Below are 21,851 nucleotides of genomic sequence, written 5' to 3' on the forward strand. Positions count from 1 at the left end.
CGTGTCCCCGTGTCCCCCCATCCCCCAACACCCCCCAGTGTCCCCAGGTGTCCCCTTGTCCCCCAGTGCCCCCATGTCCCCCAACACCTCCCAGTGTCCCCAGGTGTCCCCATGTCCCCTTGTCCCCCGTGTCCCACGTCCCCCAACGCCCCCCAGTGTCCCCAGGTGTCCCCTTGTCCCCCTGTCCCCCAGCATCCTGCTGTCCCCCAGCGCCCCACGTCCCCTTTGCTGCCCCCGTGTCCCCCTGTCCCCCTGTGTCCCCTTGTCCCCCAACACCCTCCAGTGTCCCCAGGTGTCCCCATGTCCCCTTGTCCCCCAGCGCCCCTGTGTCCTCCAACACCCCCCAGTGTCCCCAGATGTCCCCTTGTCCCCTTGTCCCACGTCCCCCAACACCCCCCAGTGTCCCCAGGTGTCCCCTTGTCCCCCAGCGCCCCACATCCCCCCCACCCCCCAGCGTCCCCTTGCCCCCCCGTCCCCCAGCATCCTGCTGCCCCCTTGTCCCCCCGTGTCCCCTTCTCCCCCCGTGTCCCCTTGTCCTCCTGTGTCCCCTTGTCCCCCTGTCCCCACATCCCCCAACACCCCCCGGTGTCCCCAGGTGTCCCCTTGTCCCCCAGTGCCCCCATGTCCCCCAACACCTCCCAGTGTCCCCAGGTGTCCCCCTGTCCCCCTGTGTCCCCTTGTCCCCCAACACCCCCCAGTGTCCCCAGATGTCCCCATGTCCCCATGTCCCCTAGTGCCACACATCCCCCAACACCCCCCAGTCCCCCCAGATGTCCCCATGTCCCCTTGTCCCACATCCCCCAACACCTCCCAGTGTCCCCAGGTGTCCCCCTGTCCCCCTGTGTCCCCTTGTCCCCCAACACCCCCCAGTGTCCCCAGTGTCCCCATGTCCCCTTGTCCCCCATGTCCCACATCCCCCAACACCCCCCAGTGTCCCCAGATGTCCCCTTGTCCCCCAGCGCCCCACATCCCCCCCACCCCCCAGCGTCCCCTTGCCCCCCCGTCCCCCAGCATCCTGCTGCCCCCTTGTCCCCCATCCCCCAACACCCCCCAGTGTCCCCAGGTGTCCCCTTGTCCCCCAGGGCCCCCGTGTCCTCCAACACCCCCCAGTGTCCCCAGATGTCCCCGTGTCCCACATCCCCCAACACCCCCCAGTGTCCCCAGGTGTCCCCACGTCCCCATGTCCCCACGTCCCCCAACACCCCCCGTGTCCCCATGTCCCCTTGTCCCCCAGCGCCCCACATCCCCCCCACCCCCCAGCGTCCCCTTGCCCCTCCATCCCCCAGCATCCTGCTGCCCCCTTGTCCCCCCTTCTCCCCCCCTGTCCCCCATGTCCCATGTCCCCCAACACCCCCCAGTGTCCCCAGATGTCCCCGTGTCCCACATCCCCCAACACCCCCCAGTGTCCCCAGGTGTCCCCACGTCCCCATGTCCCCACGTCCCCCAACACCCCCCGTGTCCCCATGTCCCCTTGTCCCCCAGCGCCCCACATCCCCCCCACCCCCCAGCGTCCCCTTGCCCCTCCATCCCCCAGCATCCTGCTGCCCCCTTGTCCCCCCTTCTCCCCCCCTGTCCCCCATGTCCCATGTCCCCCAACACCCCCCAGTGTCCCCAGATGTCCCCATGTCCCCCAACACCCCCCAGCATCCCCATGTCCCCTTGTTCCCCATGTCCCACGTCCCCCAACACCCCCCAGTGTCCCCAGGTGTCCCCTTGTCCCCCAGTGCCCCCGTGTCCCCCAACACCCCCCAGTGTCCCCAGATGTCCCCGTGTCCCACATCCCCCAACACCCCCCAGTGTCCCCAGGTGTCCCCACGTCCCCATGTCCCCTTGTCCCACATCCCCCAACACCCCCCAGTGTCCCCATGTCCCCTTGTCCCCCAGCGCCCCACATCCCCCCCACCCCCCAGCGTCCCCTTGCCCTCCTGTCCCCCAGCATCCTGCTGCCCCCTTGTCCCCCCGCGTCCCCTTCTCCCCCCGTGTCCCCTTGTCCCCCCGTGTCCCCTTGTCCCCCTGTCCCCACATCCCCCAACACCCCCCAGTGTCCCCATGTCCCCTTGTCCCCCATGTCCCACGTCCCCCAACACCCCCCAGTGTCCCCATGTCCCCTTGTCCCCCAGCGCCCCACATCCCCCCCACCCCCCAGCGTCCCCTTGCCCCCCCGTCCCCCAGCATCCTGCTGCCCCCTTGTCCCCCCTTCTCCCCCCCTGTCCCCCATGTCCCACGTCCCCCAACACCCCCCAGTGTCCCCAGGTGTCCCCATGTCCCCCAACACCCCCCAGCATCCCCATGTCCCCTTGTTCCCCATGTCCCACATCCCCCAACACCCCCCAGTGTCCCCAGGTGTCCCCTTGTCCCCCAGTGCCCCCGTGTCCCCCAACACCCCCCAGTGTCCCCAGATGTCCCCATGTCCCCTTGTCCCCCATGTCCCACGTCCCCCAACACCCCCCAGTGTCCCCAGATGTCCCCTTGTCCCCCAGCGCCCCACATCCCCCTCACCCCCCAGCGTCCCTGTGCCCCCCCCGTCCCCCAGCATCCTGCTGCCCCCTTGTCCCCCCGTGTCCCCCCCTGTCCCCCATGTCCCACGTCCCCCAACACCCCCCAGTGTCCCCAGGTGTCCCCTTGTCCCCCAGTGCCCCCGTGTCCCCCAACACCCCCCAGTGTCCCCAGATGTCCCCGTGTCCCCCATCCCCCAACACCCCCCAGTGTCCCCAGGTGTCCCCATGTCCCCTTGTCCCCCGTGTCCCACGTCCCCCAACACCCCCCAGTGTCCCCAGGTGTCCCCACGTCCCCCAGCGCCCCACATCCCCCCCACCCCCCAGCGTCCCCTTGCCCTCCCGTCCCCCAGCATCCTGCTGCCCCCTTGTCCCCCCGCGTCCCCTTCTCCCCCCGTGTCCCCTTGTCCCCCCGTGCCCCCTTGTCCCCACATCCCCCCGCCGTCGTCCCCCGCCGTCGTCCCCGCGTCCCCGTCACCTTGGTGTAGTAGATGTCGACGGGGAAGCGGCGCCCGGGGATGCGGAAGACGGGGGCCTGGTCGAAGAAGGCGGAGAAGCGCTGGGTGTCGAGGGTGGCCGAGGCCACCAGCACCTTCAGCTGGGGACGGAAGCGGGCGATGTCCTTGATGAGCCCGAAGAGGACGTCGGTGTGCAGGGTGCGCTCGTGGGCCTCGTCCACCATGATCACGCTGCGGGGAGGGGCGCGGGGGCGAGGGCGGGGACGCGGGGACGAGGGTGGGGACGAGCGTGGGGGTGGGGGGACGAGGGTGGGGACAGGGGGACAAGCGTGGGGACAGGAACGGGGACAGGGGGGCGAGCGTGGGGACACGGGGGCAAGCGTGGGGACAGGAATGGGGACAGGGGGACAAGCGTGGGGACATGGGGACAAGCGTGGGGACAAGCGTGGGGACAGGGGGACAAGCGTGGGGACACGGGGGCAAGCGTGGGGACAAGTGTGGGGACAGGGGGACAAGCGTGGGGACAGGGGGACAAGCGTGGGGACAAGCATGGGGGTGGGGGGACAAGCGTGGGGGTGGGGGGACAAGCGTGGGGACAGGAATGGGGACAGGGGGACAAGCGTGGGGACACGGGGACGAGCGTGGGGACAAGTGTGGGGACAGGGAGACAAGTGTGGGGACAGGAATGGGGACAGGGGGACAAGCGTGGGGACACAGGGGTGAGCGTGGGGACACGGGAATGAGTGTGGGGACAAGCATGGGGACACGGGGGTGAGCGTGGGGACAGGAATGGGGACATGGGGACAAGCGTGGGGACAGGAATGGGGACAGGGGGACAAGCGTGGGGACACAGGGGCGAGCGTGGGGACACGGGAACGAGCGTGGGGACACGGGGGCGAGCGTGGGGACAGGAATGGGGACGGGGGACAAGCGTGGGGACACGGGGGCAAGCGTGGGGACAAGCGTGGGGACATGGGGACAAGTGTGGGGACACGGGGACAAGCGTGGGGACAAGCATGGGGGTGGGGGGACAAGCGTGGGGACACGGGGGCAAGCATGGGGACAAGCGTGGGGACACGGGGACAAGTGTGGGGACACGGGGACAACCGTGGGGACAGGGTGGGGATGGGGGAAGAAGCGTGGGGACATGGGGACAAGCGTGGGGACAAGCGTGGGGACACGGGGACAAGTGTGGGGACAGAGGGACAAGTGCGGGGACAGGTATGAGGACACGGGGACAAACATGGGGACAAACGTAGGGACAGGTATGGGGACGTGGGGACACGGGGACGGGTATGGGGACAAGCGTGGGGACACGGGGACGTGGGGACAGGTAAGGGGACACGGGGACGAAGATGTGACACGAGACACGGGGACGTGGGGACAGGGACGTGGGGACAGCAGAGGGACACCAGTAAGACTAACGACGAGGACAGCGCCGGTGCCACCCGCCCGCGCCGCCAGCCCCTCGCTGTGTCCCCAGCGTGTCCCCGCTGTCCCCAACTGCCCCCCTACCCCCCCAATGTCCCCTACTGTCCCCCCCCATAGTCCCCAACCCCCCCAAAACGTCCCCCGCTCCCCCCTGCTGTCCCCAACCCCAGATATTCCCCACCCCCCATGTCCCCAAGGTGTCCCCAAGGTCCTTGTCCAAGGTCCCCAACATCCCCAACGTCCCCCCCGATGTCCCCAACATCCCCCCTGATGTCCCCAAAGTCCTTGTCCAAGGTCCCCAACATCCCCAACGTCCCCCCTGATGTCCCCAACATCCCCAAGGTCCCCCCCGATGTCCCCAAGGTCCTTGTCCAAGGTCCCCAACATCCCCAACGTCCCCCCTGATGTCCCCAACATCCCCAAGATCCCCCCTGATGTCCCCAAGGTCCTTATCCAAGGTCCCCAACATCCCCAACGTCCCCCCCGATGTCCCCAAGGTCCCTGTCCAAGGTCCCCAACATCCCCAACGTCCCCCCCGATGTCCCCAAGGTCCTTGTCCAAGGTCCCCAACATCCCCAACGTCCCCCCCGATGTCCCCAAGGTCCCTGTCCAAGGTCCCCAACATCCCCAACGTCCCCCCCGATGTCCCCACATCCCCAACGTCCCCCCCGATGTCCCCAAGGTCCTTGTCCAAGGTCCCCAACATCCCCAAGGTCCCAGTTGATGTCCCCAAGGTCCTTGTCCAAGGTCCCCAACATCCCCAGCGTCCCCCCCGATGTCCCCAAGGTCCCTGTCCAAGGTCCCCAACATCCCCAATGTCCCCCCTGATGTCCCCAACATCCCCAAGGTCCCCCCCGATGTCCCCAAGGTCCTTGTCCAAGGTCCCCAACATCCCCAATGTCCCCCCCGATGTCCCCAACATCCCCAACGTCCCCCGCGATGTCCCCAAGGTCCCTGTCCAAGGTCCCCAACATCCCCAAGGTCCCAGCTGATGTCCCCAACATCCCCAAGGTCCCCCACGATGTCCCCAAGGTCCTTGTCCAAGGTCCCCAACATCCCCAATGTCCCCCCGATGTCCCCAACATCCTCAAGATCCCCACTGATGTCCCCAAGGTCCTTGTCCAAGGTCCCCAACGTCCCTCCCGATGTCTCCAATGTCCCCCCCGATGTCCCCAACATCCCCAACGTCCCCCCCAATGTCCCCAACATCCCCAAGATCCCCCCTGATGTCCCCAAGGTCCTTGTCCAAGGTCCCCAACATCCCCAAGGTCCCCCCCGATGTCCCCAAGCTCCTTGTCCAAGGTCCCCAACATCCCCAACATCCCCCCCGATGTCCCCAACATCCCCAAGGTCCCCCCCGATGTCCCCAAGCTCCTTGTGCAAGGTCCCCAACATCCCCAAGGTCCCCCCCGATCCCCCCACCTCCACCGTCCCCTTCTTTCCCCCAACCTCTCGTTGTCCCCAGCGTCCCTGGGATCTCCACCATCCCCGGTGTCCCCTATATCCTCCCGCTGTCCCCGCTGTCCCCTCCGTGTCCCCGCTGTCCCCTCCGTGTCCCCGCTGTCCCCAAGGCCACCTGTAGGAGCCGAGGTCGGGCTCGGTCAGGAACTCCCGCAGCAGCATCCCGTCCGTCATGTACTTCAGCACCGTCCGCTCCGACGTGCAGTCCTCGAACCGGATGCTGTACCCCACCTGGGGACAAGGGACACGTCACCGCCGGGCCCCGGTGGCCCTTGACACCCCTCCCCCCCCCCGCCAAGTCCCCAACCCTCCCCCACCCCCGGCAGCTGTCCCCAACTGTCCCCGAGGTCCCCTCGCTTGCCCGGGGTTCCTTGATGTTCTCCTGGGGGTGGCTTGGGATGGGGATGTGTCCCCAAGGTGCCTTGCGGTTCCAAGGATGGGGACGTGTCCCCTAGGATGGGGACATCTGCCTTGGGGGTCCCCTGGGATGGGGACATCTGCCTTGGGGGTCCCCTAGGATGGGGACATGTCCCCTGAGGTCCCCAAGGATGGGGACATGGCATTTGGGTCCGTCCTCAGGGCTCCTTAGGACAAGGACGTGTCCCCAGGGTCCCCTACGGTCCCCAGGACGGGGACATCTGCCTTGGGGGTCCCCTGGGATGGGGACATGTCCCCTGGGGTCCCCTGGGACGGGGACATGGCATTAGTGTCCCCAGTGCTCCTCAGGGCTCCCTGGGACAAGGACATGGCCCCAGGGTCCTTTGTGTCCCCTCCCTGTGTCCCCACGTCCCCCCCGTGTCCCCGTGTCACCTCATTGCCCAGCTTGGTGCCCATCCCCACGTGTCCCTCACGTCCCCATGTCCCCCCCCGTGTCCCCACGTCCCCCTCCATGTCCCCATGTCTGCCCCCCGTGTCCCCACGTCCCCCCCGTGTCCCTGTGTCCCTGTGTCACCTCATTGCCCAGCTTGGTGCCCATCCCCACGTCCCCCCCCATGTCCCCACGTCCCCCCGTGTCCCCGTGTCCCCCCCGTGTCACCTCGTTGCCCAGCTTGGTGCCCATCCCCACTTCCCCCCCCCATGTCCCCACGTCCCCCCCCGTGTCCCCACGTCCCCCCCGTGTCCCCGTGTCACCTCGTTGCCCAGCTTGGTGCCCATCCCCACATCCCCCCCTCGTGTCCCCATGTCCCCCCCCTGTGTCCCCCTGTCCCCCCGTGTCCCCGTGTCACCCTCGTTGCCCAGCTTGGTGCCCATCCCCACATCCCCCCCGTGTCCCCACGTCCCCCCCCCTGTGTCCCCACGTCCCCCCCCGTGTCCCCATGTCACCTCGTTGCCCAGCTTGGTGCCCATCCCCACGTGTCCCCCCCGTGTCCCCATGTCCCCCCCCTGTGTCCCCATGTCCCCCCCGTGTCCCCGTGTCACCTCGTTGCCCAGCTTGGTGCCCATCCCCACGTCCCCCCCGTGTCCCCACGTCCCCCCCCGTGTCCCCCTGTCCCCCCCGTGTCCCCATGTGTCCCCGTGTCCCGTGTCCCCTCGTTGCCCAGCTTGGTTCCCATCCCCACGTCCCCGTGTCCCCACGTCCCCCCCCGTGTCCCCACGTCCCCCCCCATGTCCCCACGTCCCCTCGTTGCCCAGCTTGGTGCCCATCCCCATGTCCCCCTCCCCAAGTCCCCATGTCCCCCCCCATGTCCCCACATCCACCCCCGTGTCCCCGTGTCACCTCGTTGCCCAGCTTGGTGCCCATCCCCACGTGTCCCCCCCGTGTCCCCATGTCCCCCCCCTGTGTCCCCACGTCCCCCCCCGTGTCCCAGTGTCCCCCCCGTGTCCCCGTGTCACCTCGTTGCCCAGCTTGGTGCCCATCTCCACGGCCACGCGGGCGGCCACGCTCATGGCGGCCACGCGCCGCGGCTGCGTGATCCCGATCTTCAGCCCCTGCCGCGTGTAGCCCTGGGGGGGGAGGGGGGGGGGGGACACAGGGGACACGCGGGGACACGGTCACAAGGGGGGAGGGGACACACACACACACCCCCCAAGCCCTCCCTGTCCCCCCAAACCCCCGCCTGCCCCCCAACCCCCCCAGCTCCCCTCCTGCCCCCCACTGCTGCGCTCTCTGCCCCCCATCGCCCCCCTCATGCCCCAACCCCCCTTAGCTGCCCCCCAAAGCCCCCCCAGCCCCCCCAATCCCCCCCTTGATGCCCCCATCTGCCCCCCATCACCCCCCAGCCCCCCTCTCTGCCCCCCATCACCCCCCAGCCCCCCTCTCTGCCCCCCATCGCCCCCTCAGCTCCACTCTCTGCCCCCCCCCCCCCCAAACCCCCCTCGTTGCCCCCCAAGCCCCCTCTCTGCCCCCCATCACTCCCCCAGGCCCCCTCTCTGCCCCCATCACCCCCCAAACCCCCCTCATTTGTCCCCCCATCGCCCCCCAGCCCCCCCCTCTGCCCCCCAACCCCCTCTCATTTGCCCCCCCCTCACCCCCCAGCCCCCCCTGCCCCCCAACCCCTCTCATTTCCCCCCCACCCCCCAAACCCCCCTCATTTGCCCCCCATCGCCCCCCAACCCCCCCCACCCCCCAACCCCCCCTCCTTTCCCCCTCCCTCGCCCCCCAACCCCCTCTCATTTGCCCCCCCCTCACCCCCCAGCCCCTCCTGCCCCCCAACCCCCCCTCATTCCCCACCCCCACCCCCCAAACCCCCCCTCATTTGCCCCCCCATCGCCCCCCAACCCCCCCCCGCCCCCCAACCCCCCCTCCTTTCCCCCTCCCTCGCCCCCCAACCCCCTCTCATTTGCCCCCCCCTCACCCCCCAGCCCCCCCTGCCCCCCAACCCCCCCTCATTCCCCCCCCTCACCCCCCAAACCCCCCTCATTTGCCCCCCATCGCCCCCCAGCCCCCCCCCCGCCCCCCAACCCCCCCTCCTTTCCCCCTCCCTCGCCCCCCACCCCCCCCCCCCCCCCGCCCCCCACCTCCTCGTGCAGGTACTGGGGGATCTGGGTGGTTTTGCCGGATCCCGTCTCCCCCTCGATCACCAGGATCTGGTGCTGGGCGATGGCGGCCACCAGCTCCCGGCGGTAGGGGAAGATGGGCAGGCTCCGGCGCACCTCCTGCGCCGACTGCCGCCGCCGCTCCGCCTCCGGCACCGGCGCCGGCGCCTCCTGCGGGCGCCCGCAGGGTCACCCCCGCTGTCCCCGCGACCCCCTGGCACCCCCCCGGGTCACCCCGGTGGCCCCGGGTCACCTCCGCTGTCCCCACAGCCCTCCATCGTCCTCACAGGGTCACCCCGGTGGCCCCATGTCACCTGCGGTGTCCCCAAAGCCCTCCATCGTCCTCACAGGGTCACCCCGGTGTCCCCATGTCACCTCCGGTGTCCCCAAACCCCTCTATCATCCTCCCAGGGTCCCCGTGTCACCTCTGGTGTCCCCAAACCCCTCCATCATCCTCCCAGGGTCCCCTCGGTGTCCCCGTGTCACCTCCGCTGTCCCCAAAGCCCTCCATCGTCCTCACAGGGTCCCCTCGGTGTCCCCGTGTCACCTCCGCTGTCCCCACAGCCCTCCATCGTCCTCCCAGGGTCACCCCGGTGGCCCTGTGTCACCTCCGCTGTCCCCAAAGCCCTCCATCGTCCTCACAGGGTCCCCTCGGTGTCCCCGTGTCACCTCCGCTGTCCCCAAAGCCCTCTATCATCCTCCCAGGGTCCCCATATCACCTCTGGTGTCCCCACAGCCCTCCATCGTCCTCCCAGGGTCCCCTCGGTGGCCCTGTGTCACCTCCGCTGTCCCCACAGCCCTCCATCGTCCTCCCAGGGTCACCTCGGTGGCCCCATGTCACCTCCAGTGTCCCCAAACCCCTCCATCGACCTCCCAGGGTCCCCGTGTCACCTCCGCTGTCCCCAAACCCCTCCATCGTCCTCCCAGGGTCACCTCGGTGTCCCCGTGTCACCTCCGCTGTCCCCACAGCCCTCCATCGTCCTCCCAGGGTCACCCCGGTGGCCCCGTGGCCACCCATCGTCCTCCCAGGGTCCCCGTGTCACCTCTGGTGTCCCCACAGCCCTCCATCATCCTCACAGGGTCCCCGTGTCACCTCCGCTGTCCCCAAACCCCTCCATCATCCTCACAGGGTCACCCCGGTGTCCCCGTGGCCACCCATCGTCCTCCCAGGGTCCCCGTGTCACCTCCGCTGTCCCCACAGCCCTTCATCGTCCTCACAGGGTCACCTCGGTGTCCCCGTGTCACCTCCGCTGTCCCCAAACCCTCCATCGTCCTCACAGGGTCCCCATGTCACCTCCGGTGTCCCTAAAGCTCTCCATCATCCTCACAGGGTCACCTCGGTGTCCCCGTGTCACCTCCGCTGTCCCCAAACCCCTCCATCGTCCTCCCAGGGTCAGCTCGGTGTCCCCGTGTCACCTCCAGTGTCCCCACAGCCCTCCATCATCCTCCCAGGGTCAGCTCGGTGTCCCCGTGTCACCTCCGCTGTCCCCAAAGCCCTCCATCGTCCTCACAGGGTCCCCATGTCACCTCTGGTGTCCCCACAGCCCTTCATCGTCCTCCCAGGGTCACCTTGGTGTCCCCATGTCACCTCCGCTGTCCCCAAACCCCTCAATCGTCCTCCCAGGGTCCCCATGTCACCTCTGGTGTCCCCAAAGCCCTCCATCGTCCTCCCAGGGTCCCCGTGTCACCTCCGCTGTCCCTAAAGCTCTCCATCGTCCTCCCAGGGTCACCCCGGTGTCCCCATGTCACCTCCGCTGTCCCCAAACCCCTCCATCGTCCTCCCAGGGTCCCCGTGTCACCTCCCGCTGTCCCCAAACCCCTCCATCGTCCTCCAGGGTCCCCGTGTCACCTCTGGTGTCCCCAAACCCCCTCCATCGTCCTCCCAGGGTCCCCCCCCATTGCCCACATGGCCTCTACAGCATTTTTGGGCCCCCCTCCAGCACCCCAAATCCCCCTCTACCCCCCCAAAATCCCTCCCACCACCCCCAGGATCCCTTCTAGCCCCCCAAATCCTCCCTCTACCCCCCCCAAAGTCCCCCCCCATCGCCCCCAGGACCCCCTCCAGCCCCCCAAATCCTCCCTCTACCCCCCCAAAGTCCCCCCCATCGCCCCCAGGATCCCCTCCAGCACCCCAAATCCCCCCTCTATCCCCTCAGGGTCCCTCCCATCACCTCTAAGACCCCCTCCACCACCCCCAATTCTCCCCTCTACCTTCTCAAGACCCCTCCGTCACCCCCAGGCCCCCCTCCAGCACCCCAAATCCTCCCTCTGCCTCCCCAAAATCCCTCCCATCACCCCCAGGGCCAACTCCAGCCCCCCAAATCCCCTCAGGGTCCCTTCTATCATCTCCAAGACCCCCCTCCACCACCCCAGTTCTCCCCTCTACCCCCCCCAAGACCCCTCTTGTCACCCCCAGGCCCCCCTCCAGCACCCCAAATCCTCCCTCTACTCCCCCAAGACCCCTCCCATCACCCCCAGTCCCCCCTCCAGCACCCCCAACACCCCCCCCCCCCCCCACCTTATCAGGCTCGGTGCCCTTCATCTGCACGGCGCTGACGAACTGGATCATCTCATCTTCCTCCAGGACGAAGTCGTAATCCCTTGGGGGGCCGCTGGCGGGCGGCATCGCGCGCCCCCAAACCTCAGGGAAGCCGCCCCGATTCGCTCCTCCTCCCATCGCCGCTGCTCGTCCCGGGGGGCCATGCGCTCTTCCTCCCCTCCTGTCGCTTCCTCGCGCTCGGGGGATCTTCTACGGGGAGGCGATGACAGCGGTGAAACCACCCCGGTGTCCCCCCGAAACCCCCCGCCGTGGCAGGAGGGACCTTGGGGAGATGGAGGGGGGGGGGAATTTGAGATCCTAGGGGTGATGGGAAGGATCTTGAGGGGATAGAGAGGGGATTTGGGGTGCTGTGAGGGGAGCCCTCAGGGTGACGGCAGGGATCTTGAGGGGATAGAGAGAGGATTTGGGGTGCTGGAAGGGGTCCTGGGGGTGATGGGAGGGACCCTTGAGAAGATAGAAACAGGATTTGGGGTGCTGGACGGGAGCCTCAGAGTGATGGCAGGGATCTTGAGGGGACAGAGAGAAGACTTGGGGTGCTGGAGGGGATCCTGGGGGTGACGGGAGGGGACTTTGGGAGGATGGAGAGAGGATTTGGGGTGCTGGAAGGAGTCCTGGGGGTGATGGAGGGACTTTGTGGGGGATAGAGAGAGGATTTGGGGTGCTGGAAGTGATTCTTAGGGTGATGGGGAGGGATCTTGGGGGGACAGAGGGAGGATTTGGGGTGCTGGAGGGGATCCTGGGGGTGATGGGAGGGACTTTGGGGGGACAGAGGGAGGATTTGGGGTGCTGGAAGTGATTCTCAGGGTGATGGGAGGCACCCTGGGTGGATAGAGGGGGATTTGGGGTGCTGGAGGAGATCCTGGGGGTGATGGGAGGCACCTTGAGGGGATAGAGAGGGGATCTGGGGTGCTGGAGAGGGTCCTCAGGGTGATGGGAAACACCTTGAGGAGACAGAGAGGGGATTTGGGGTGCTGGAGGGGATCCTGGGGGTGATGGGAGGGATCTTGGGGGGATAGAGAGGGGATTTGGGGTGCTGGAGGGGATCCTGGGGGGTTATAGGAGGGATCTTGGGGGGATAGAGAGGGGATTTGGGGGTGCTGGAGGGGATCCTCAGGGTGATGGGAAAGACCTTGAGAAGATTAGAAAGAGGATCTGGGGGTGCTGGAGGGGATCCTGGGGGTGATGGAAGGGACTTTGGGGGGACAGAGGGAGGATTTGGGGGTGCTGGAAGTGATTCTCAGGGTGACAGGAGGCACCCTGGGTGGATAGAGGGGGATTTGGGGTGCTGGAGGAGATCCTGGGGGTGATGGGAGGCACCTTGAGGGGATAGAGAGGGGATCTGGGGTGCTGGAGGGGGTCCTCAGGGGTGACGGGAGGGATCTTGGGGGGATGGAAGAAGGATTTGGGGTGCTGGAGGGGATCCTGGGGGTGAGAGGAGGGATCTTGGGGGGGCAGAGAGGGGATTTGGGGGTGACAGGAGGCACCCTGGGTGCACAGAGAGGGATTTGGGGGGTGCCGGAGGGGATCCTGGGGGTGACAGGAGGGATCTTGGGGGGGCAGAGAGGGGATTTGGGGGCGCTGGAGGGAGCTCTGGGGGGTGACAGGAGGCACCCTGGGTGCACAGAGAGGGATTTGGGGGTGCCGGAGGGGATCCTGGGGGTGCCGGGAGGGATCTTGGGGGGGCAGAGAGGGGATTTGGGGGTGACAGGAGGCACCCTGGGTGCACAGAGAGGGATTTGGGGGTGCCGGAGGGGATCCCGGGGGTGCCGGGAGGGACCCTGGGGGGGCAGAGAGAGGATTTGGGGCGCTGGAAGCATCCCAGGAGCGACAGAAAACATCTTAAAAGGACGGAGAAAGAATTCGGGGTGCCGGCAAAGATCCTGGGGGCGACGGGAAAGCACCTTAGGGGCGACAAACGAAAAAATTTGGGGCGCCACAAAGCACCCCACGGGACGAAAACCCATTTTGCGGGCGGCGAGAGAGGAATCGGGGGCGGGGGGGGGGGGGTTGAGAAAAAGCCGCGGAGGTGACAAAAGGGACCTCGAGAGGACGGAGAAGACGTGGGGGGGGGGCTGGGGGGAGGATGGGGGGTACGGGCGGGGTTTTGGGGTGCCCCACCTTGCCCCGCGTTTCCTCGGGGATGTAATACCGGTTGCTTTTCTCTAATTTTTCTTTTTCCCCGGCCCGTTTGTACTCGCGGGCCAGGTCGCGCACCGCGCCGTTTGTACTCCAGCTCCCGCCGCTTCCGCTCCCGTCAGCGCTTCTTCCCGAAAAGATATTCCTCGTCGGCGATTTCCGCTTCTAATTCTTCTAATTTATCTCGTTCTCGTTTGGCTAAATATTCCCGACGGGATTTTTTACGTAATTCCGGAACCTAAAAAGATGTAAAAGAGAAGAAAAAAATAAAAAAAAAATTAAAATAAAAATAAAAAGGGGCTCGGTGCAATCCCGCTTCGGCGGGCTCGGGGAGCTCACCATGGTTTTTTGATCTTCTTCGGCGATTTTGAGGCGTTTTTTGGGCTTCTTCGTAAGCCTGGGGGGGTGAAAAAAGGGGGTGAGGAGGGGAGGGGGACCCCAAATTTTAGCTGCAGGGTGTGTGTGTGGGGGGGGGGGGGGGGGGGGGGGGGTTTAAGGGGCACCCCCAAATTCCCTGATTCCGCCCAGGGGATGTTGAATGTGAGGCAGGAGGCAGGCAAAGCCCCCCCCCCCCCCCCCCCCCCCGGCTTCCGTCTGGGGACCCCCCCCCACATCCCAGCCGGGACCCCCAAAATCAAACCCAAGGACCCCCAGGAGCCCAGCAAAGCCCCCCCAGTTCCATCCAGGGACCCCAACCCCCTGCCAGGATCCCCCCCCCCCCCCCAAATCCCACCCAGGGACCCCCAGGAACACGACAGCCCCCCCCCAATCCTGTCTGTGACCCCCAAATCCACCCAAGGACCCCAATTCCCACCCAGAGACCCCCCAGGAGCTCGGCACAGCCCCCCCAAGCACAGATGGGTCCCCTAAATCCCCCCCCGGGACCCCAGTTCCCTCCCAATCGCCCCTAAATCTCTCTCAGGCACCCCAATTCCCACCCAGCCCCCCTAAATCCCACCAGGGATCCCGAATCCCACCCAGCGACCCCCCAGGAGCACAACAGGGCCCCCCCAATCCTGTTTGTGACCCCCAAATCCCACGCAGAGACCCCCAGATCTCATCCAACCCCCCCCTAAATCCCATTCAAGGTCCCCAAATCCCACCCAGGGACCCTAAATCCCACCCAGGGATCCCAAATCCCACCCAGCCCCCCTAAATCCCACCCAGGGATCCCGAATCCCACCCAGGGACCCCCAGGAGCACAACAGGGCCCCCCCAATCCTGTTTGCGACCCCCCAAATCCCACGCAGAGACCCCCAGATCTCATCCAACCCCCCCCCTAAATCCCATCCAAGGTCCCCACATCCCACCCAGGGACCCCTAAATCCCACCCAGGGATCCCAAATCCCACCCAGCCCCCCTAAATCCCACCCAGGGATCCCAAATCCCACCCAGGGATCCCCCTAAATCCCACCCAGGGACCCCCCAGGAGCACAACAGGGCCCCCCCAATCCTGTTTGTGACCCCCAAATCCCACGCAGAGACCCCCAGATCTCATCAAACCCCCCCTAAATCCCATCCAAGGTCCCAAATCCCACCCAGGGACCCCTAAATCCCACCCAGGGATCCCAAATCCCCACCCAGGGATCCCCCTAAATCCCACCCAGGGATCCCAAATCCCACCCAGCGACCCCCCAGGAGCACAACAGGGCCCCCCCAATCCTGTTTGTGACCCCCAAATCCCACGCAGAGACCCTCAGATCTCATCCAACCCCCCCCTAAATCCCATCCAAGGTCCCCAGATCCCACCAGGGACCCCTAAATCCCACCCAGGGATCCCCCTAAATCCCACCCAGGGATCCCGAATCCCACCCAGGGACCCCCCAGGAGCACAACAGGGCCCCCCCAGTCCTGTTTGCGACCCCCAAATCCCACGCAGAGACCCCCAGATCTCATCCAACCCCCCCCTAAATCCCATCCAAGGTCCCCAAATCCCACCCAGCCCCCCTAAATCCCACCCAGGGATCCCAAATCCCACCCAGGGATCCCCCTAAATCCCACCCAGGGACCCCCAGGAGCACAACAGGGCCCCCCCAATCCTGATTGTGACCCCCAAATCCCACGCAGAGACCCCCAGATCTCATCCAACCCCCCCTAAATCCCATCCAAGGTCCCCAAATCCCACCCAGGACCCCTAAATCCCACCCAGGGATCCCAAATCCCACCCAGGGACCCCTAAATCCCACCCAGGGACCCCCAGGAACACACACACACACCCCCCCCACCCCAGCCCGTCACCTTGGCGTCGGGGCGGGCGAGGACGGCGCGGGTGCGGTCGCGGTCGCCGGCGGCGCAGACGCTCGGCGAAGGCGTCGCGTTCCTCCAGGTCCCGCAACCGTTTCCCGTTCCGACGCTTCCCATTCCGCTTCCGGCTCCTCGGGGGGCTCCGGGAGCCCTGGTTTGGGGGGGGGGGGGGAGGGGGGGAGGTCATGCAGGGGGGGGACCCCAAAACCCACGGGGGACCCCAAAACCCACGAGGGACCCCCAAAACCCACAGACCGTAATAATTTGGGGGGGGCTTTAAGCGATGGTGAAGATGCGAACCCCAAAATCCCAAGGGAAAGGCGGCATCCGAAAGGATCCCAAAAGCTCAGGGGGGACCCCAAGGGTCAGGAGGGGACCCCGAGAATCCCGGGGGGGGACCCTAAAAGCCTGGAGGGGACCCCTGAGACTCCCGGGGGGGGGACCCCAAAAGCCTGGAGGGGACCCCAATATCCAGGGAGACCTTGAGCACCTGTGGTGACCCCCAAAGAGCAAGAAAAAAACCCCGAGAACCCCCATAATTGAGGGGGGAACCCCGATAATTAGGGGGACCCCGAGAACCAGGGGGACCCTGAGCACATGTGGGGGACCCCTGAGGGGCAGGAGAAAACCCCGAGACCCCCATAATTGAGGGGGGGACCCCGATAATGGGGGGGATCCCCATAAGCAGGGGGACTCGGGGCACTTGCAGTGATCCCCAGGGGACAGGAGGAAACGTCGAGACCCCCATAATTGGGGGGGAAACCCCCGATAACAGGGGGGACCCCCAATACCCGGGGGACCCTGAGCACCTGCGGTGACCCCCCGGGGGTGCAGGAAGAGACCCCCAAGACCCCCCATAATTTGAGAGGGACCCCGATAATGGGGGGGGACCCCAAAAACCCAGGGGGGGACCACAAGAACCGGGGGGACCCCGAGAACCAGGGGGACCCTCAGCACCTGCGGGGACCCCCAGGGGACAGGAGGAAAGCTCAAGACCCCCAAAACTGGGGGGGACCCCAAAAACTGGAGGGGAACCTGAGAAGCAGGGGGACTCTGAGCATCCGCGGTGACCCCCGAGGGGCAGGAGGAAACCCCGAGACCCCTATAATCAGGGGGAACCCCAAGAACTGGGGGGGACCCTGAGCACCTGCGGTGACCCCCCGGGGTGCAGGAAGAGACCCCAAGACCCCCATAATTTGGGAGGGACCCCGATAATGGGGGGGGACCCCAAAAACCCAGGGGGGACCACAAGAACTGGGGGGACCCCGAGCACCTGCGGGGACCCCCCAGGGGACAGGAGGAAAGCTCAAGACCCCAAAACTGGGGGGGACCCCAAAAACTGGGCGGAAACCTGAGAAGCAGGGGGACTCTGAGCATCCGCGGTGACCCCCGGGGTGCAGGAAGAGACCCCAAGACCCCCATAATTTGGGAGGGACCCCGATAACGGAGGGGGGGGACCCCGAAAACCCAGGGGGGACCCCAAGAAGCGGGGCTACTCACTGGGGGCGGCGGCGGCGATGGGCTGGAGGTCTCGGGCGACTCGGAGCGGCGGCGGCGGAGGTGGTGGCGGCGGCGGCGGGAAGAAGCGTCGGCAGTGCTGGGGGGAGGAGCCGTGGGAAGGGGCGGAAGCTGGGGGCGGGGCCTGCCCCCTCGTCATCGCTGTCGACCAATCGGTAGCCCTGGCTGCGGCGCTGCAGCTCCCGCGCCGCCGCCGCTCAGCCGCTCGGGCCCCGGGGGCTCCCGCGGCGCTTCCCGGGGGACCTGGGGGCGGGGACAGCGGTAGGCCACGCCCCCTCTGACCACGCCCCCCATGTGGTTAGCCACACCCTTCTGTGGTTAGCCACGCCCCCTCTGTGGTCAGCCACGCCGCACCGGGAACCCCAACACCTCCCCCATCAACACTACCCTGCCGGTACTCAGGCATGCAAGCCACGCCCCTTTTCGCGCGCAGGCCACGCCCCCTCCTCACCTTAAAGCCACACCCCCCACCCCGAGACACGCCCCCACCCGCACAGGCTCCTCCCAGCCGCTCCCCTGCCCTCAAAGCCCCGCCCCCTCCAGGGCACTTGCCACGCCCCTTCCCGCAAGCCACTCCCCCTTTAAGCCCCGCCCTCACCTGCCGGCGGGCCACGCCCCCACCCGCAGTAGCACCTCCCGCTCCCTCCCGGCAGGGTCTAACGCCGAAGCCCCGCCCCCTTCCCCGGAGCCACCGCCCCCTTGCCGGGGAAGCCCCGCCCACCTTCTCCCAGAGCTCCCGCGCGAAGGGCGCGCACGCGCGGCTCCTCCACCCGCAGCGCCTCGGTCTCCCGCAGCCGCTCCAGCAGCTCCTCCACGCTGCGGCTCCGCCGCGCCAGGGCCACCAGGAAGGCGGGGACGTGCCGCCCGCTCAGCCCCAGCAGCTCCTGCAGCTCCCCGGACACCCACCGCTCCAGCGCCGCCGTCGCCGCCGCCATGGCCGCTCCACTCACTTCCGCCTTACCTGCCGGCCGCCGTATGCCGCGCGCACCGCCCGCAGCCAATCCCCGCGCGGCCCGCCCCCCGCCGCGCTCCGCGCATGCGCGGGTAGACAGCCCCGCCTACTTCCCCCTCGTCCGCCGTCGCGTTCTTGCGCATGCGCCGCTCGATAGCCCCGCCCCGCTTCCTCCTCGCGCCCACCGCGCCGCGCTCTGCGCATGCGCCGCTGGATAGCCCCGCCTATTTCCTCGCTCCCATCGCCGCGTTTTGCGCATGCGCTGCTGGATAGCCCCGCCCGCTTCCTCCTCTCGCCCCACTGCCGCGCTCTGCGCATGCGCCGCTGGATAGCCCCGCCTATTTCCCCTCCTCGCCCACCGCCGTGTTCTGCGCATGCGCTGCTGCATAGCCGCGCCCGCTTCTCGTCGCCCCCACCGCCACGCTCTGCGCATGCGCTGCTGGATAGCCCCGCCTACTTCCCCTCACCCTCCGCTGCGTTCTGCGCATGCGCCACTGCATAGGCGCCCCCCCCCCCGCCTGCTTCCTCGTCGCCCCCACCGCCGCGCTCTGCGCATGCGTCGCGGCCTGTGGCGCGCTCACCCGCTTCCGTCCCCCCTCCGCTGCGCGCCGCGCCATGCGCGCTCCCGCAGTACCGTAATACCGCGCCGAGCCGCGCAGCTGAAAAATATAAACCCGCCCCCTCTGCCTCCAGGGCCGCCGCCCCCCCCGCCCCGCCCCCAGTGTCACCAGGCGGGCTCACAGCAGCCACCACCACCTTTTATTGTCACTTGTCGCGGTACAGTGCGGCCAAGCAGCGGCGCGGCCCTCCCCCAAGGTGACAGGAGCAGGCTGAGGGCTTGGTTGCCATGGTGACAGGAGTAGGCCTCGGGCTTTGTCACCACGGGAACAGGAGTAGGCCTCGGGCTTTGTTGCCATGGCAACGGGAGTGGCCTGAGGCTTCATTGCCATGGCAACGGGAGTAGGCCTCGGGCTTCATTGCCATGGCAATGGGAGGAGGCCTCAGGCTTCATTGCCATGGCAACGGGAGCAGGCCTCAGGCTTTGTCACTGTGGCAACAGGAGTAGGCCTCAGGCTTCATTGCCATGGCAACGGGAGGAGGCCTCAGGCTTCATTGCCATGGCAACAGGAGCAGGCCTCAGGCTTTGTCACCGTGGCAATGGGAGTAGGCCTCAGGCTTCATTGCCATGGCAACGGGAGGAGGCCTCAGGCTTCAGGAGCAGGCCTCAGGCTTCGTCACCATGGCAACGGGAGCAGGCCTCAGGCTTCGGCCTCCTCCCCCCCTCCGCCATTTTGCCTCCCCTCAGCCGCCGGCAGCCCCCCCCCGGGGCCCCCCCCGTCCCCTCCCGGCCACCGGCCGCCCTCCGCCACCCATCACGCTCCCGCCCGGCCATCGCTCCTCATCCCTTTGTCCTCCCGCGGCCATTTTGGAGCCTTCCTCCTCGCCCTCGACCGTCCCCTCCCTCACCACAGCCATAAATCACATCCCCTCCCCACCCCAAAGAGAAAATCCCCCCTCCCCAGCCCTCCCCCCCCCGCCATTGCCCCCCCCAATAATACAGCTTTGCCCCCCCCCCCCAGCTAATACTGCCGTGGCTTTGCCCCCCCACCCCACCCTGGCCCAGTTGTAACCAGCCCCTGGCCCAGTTCCTAACTGGGACAGCTCCGGTTGACCCAATACTGACACGGTCGCCCCGCCCCTGGCTAAAAAAGCCCTTAATTAGGCTAAAAAAAACCTCGTTAAGGATAATTGCCCGCCCCCCCCCCCCCCGCCGCCTGCTAAAAAAGCTACAAAATGGGGAGGGAAGAGCTGGGACCCCCCCCAGATCCCCCCGGGTGCCCCCCGAACACCGCCGCGTCCCCACGGTGGGGACAATGTCCTTGTGTGTCCCCTCCCGGGGCGGTTTTGGGGGGGAGGGGGGGGGGGGGGTCTCATCCGTGTCCTGCCCCGCCGGGGGGTCCCTCAGGTCCAGCCCCCCCCCTCCTCCCCCCCACGTTCGCCGGTGGGGAGGGGGGTGTGGGGGTCCAGCATGGCTCCCCACCCCCCCCACCCCACAAAACGGGGCAGGGGCCGGGGTTACCGCCGGCAGGACTCATCTGGGGGGGGAAAAGGGGCGTGAGGACTCAAGAGCCCCCCCTTACCCCCCCTCAATCTCCCCCCCAAGACATCCAGGACCCCCCTCAAACCCCCCCCCGGACATCCAGGGACCCCCATTACCCCCTCAAACCCCCCCCCCCCCACTCAGGACCCCCCATTACCCCCCCTAGACATCCAGAACCCCCCATTACCACCCTCACCCCCCCCCACCACCAGGCACCCAGAACCCCCCTCACCCCCCCCAGGCACCCAGGACCCCCATTACCCCCCCCCAGGAACCCAGGACCCCCCTCAACCCCCCCCAGGCACCCAGGACCCCCCTCACTCCCCCCCAGGCACCCAGGACCCCCATTACCCCCCCCCCATGCACCCAGGACCCCCCATTACCCCCCCCCATGCACCCAGGACCCCCCCTCACTCCCCCCCAGGCACCCAGGACCCCCATTACCCCCCCCCATGCACCCAGGACCCCCCTCAACCCCCCCCATGCACCCAGGACCCCCCCTTAACCCCCCCCCCATGCACCCAGGACCCCCATTACCCCCCCCAGGCACCCAGGACCCCCCTCAACCCCCCCCCCATGCACCCAGGACCCCCATTACCCCCCCCCCCATGCACCCCAGGACCCCCCTCACTCCCCCCCAGGCACCCAGGACCCCCCCCTCACTCCCCCCCAGGCACCCAGGACCCCCCATTACCCCCCCCTCAGGCACCCAGGGACCCCCCTCAACCCCCCCCCCATGCACCCAGGACCCCCCCATTACCCCCTCACCCCCCCCCCCCATGCACCCAGGACCCCCACGACGCCCCCTCCCCCCCCCCCTCCCGGTGGGGGTGTCCCCATCCCCGTCCCCCCCAAAGCCCCCCCCCCAGGTCACTCACCCACGAGCAGGGCACGGGCTCGCAGCCCCCCCGGCAGCCCCCGCGCGGGGGGGGGCTCCTCCTCCCTCCTCCTCTCGTCGTCGGGGGCCGAAGGGGGGGGCGGGGGGGGGGCGGCTCCTCGGGGGGGCCCCAGGCCGCCAGCGCTGCCCCCTCCGAGGGGTAGCAGAACGTGCGCTCCAGCTCCCGCTCGCTGAACCAGATCTTCAGCTGGGGGGGGCACGGGGACACGGTGGGGACGGGGACACCCCGGGGACACCCCGGGGTCACCCTGGGGACGGGGACACCCTGGGGACACCCTGGGGACGGGGTCACCCCGGGGTCACCCTGGGGACAGGGACACCTTGGGGACACCCTGGGGACGGGGACAGCAGGGGAAAGGGGTGGCATGGGGACACCCTGGGGACGGGGACACGGTGGGGACGGGGACACCCCGGGGACACCCTGGGGACAGGGACACCCCTGGGGACACCCTGGGGATGGGGACAGCAGGGGAAAGGGGTGGCATGGGGACACCCTGGGGGACGGGGACACCGTGGGGACGGGGACACCCCGGGGTCACCCTGGGGACGGGGTCACCCTGGGGACGGGGTCACCCCGGGGACACCCTGGGGACAGGGACACCCTGGGGACACCCCTGGGGA

General features: G+C 68.0%; 1 protein-coding gene across 1 annotated transcript in view; it reads right to left on the reverse strand.

Moving 5' to 3' along the window:
- The window catches only part of DHX16 (DEAH-box helicase 16), a gene marked incomplete at its 3' end in the record, with an annotated part of 36,700 nt that extends 18,422 nt beyond the window's left edge, over positions 1 to 18,278 (reverse strand). Inside the window, 17 exon segments of the mRNA XM_075489586.1 lie at positions 2,974 to 3,184; positions 5,961 to 6,076; positions 7,679 to 7,789; positions 8,804 to 8,992; positions 11,340 to 11,450; positions 11,453 to 11,643; positions 12,638 to 12,803; positions 13,331 to 13,453; positions 13,500 to 13,595; positions 13,597 to 13,755; positions 13,857 to 13,895; positions 13,897 to 13,914; positions 15,756 to 15,800; positions 15,802 to 15,912; positions 16,797 to 16,888; positions 17,262 to 17,522; positions 18,001 to 18,278. Coding sequence (XP_075345701.1) covers positions 2,974 to 3,184; positions 5,961 to 6,076; positions 7,679 to 7,789; positions 8,804 to 8,992; positions 11,340 to 11,450; positions 11,453 to 11,643; positions 12,638 to 12,803; positions 13,331 to 13,453; positions 13,500 to 13,595; positions 13,597 to 13,755; positions 13,857 to 13,895; positions 13,897 to 13,914; positions 15,756 to 15,800; positions 15,802 to 15,912; positions 16,797 to 16,888; positions 17,262 to 17,522; positions 18,001 to 18,214 — 2,253 coding nt within the window.
- Positions 18,279 to 21,851: the final 3,573 nt, after the last annotated feature.

This window comes from Mycteria americana, unplaced genomic scaffold, assembly GCF_035582795.1.
Source record: "Mycteria americana isolate JAX WOST 10 ecotype Jacksonville Zoo and Gardens unplaced genomic scaffold, USCA_MyAme_1.0 Scaffold_207, whole genome shotgun sequence".
Taxonomy (NCBI): Eukaryota; Metazoa; Chordata; class Aves; order Ciconiiformes; family Ciconiidae; genus Mycteria; species Mycteria americana.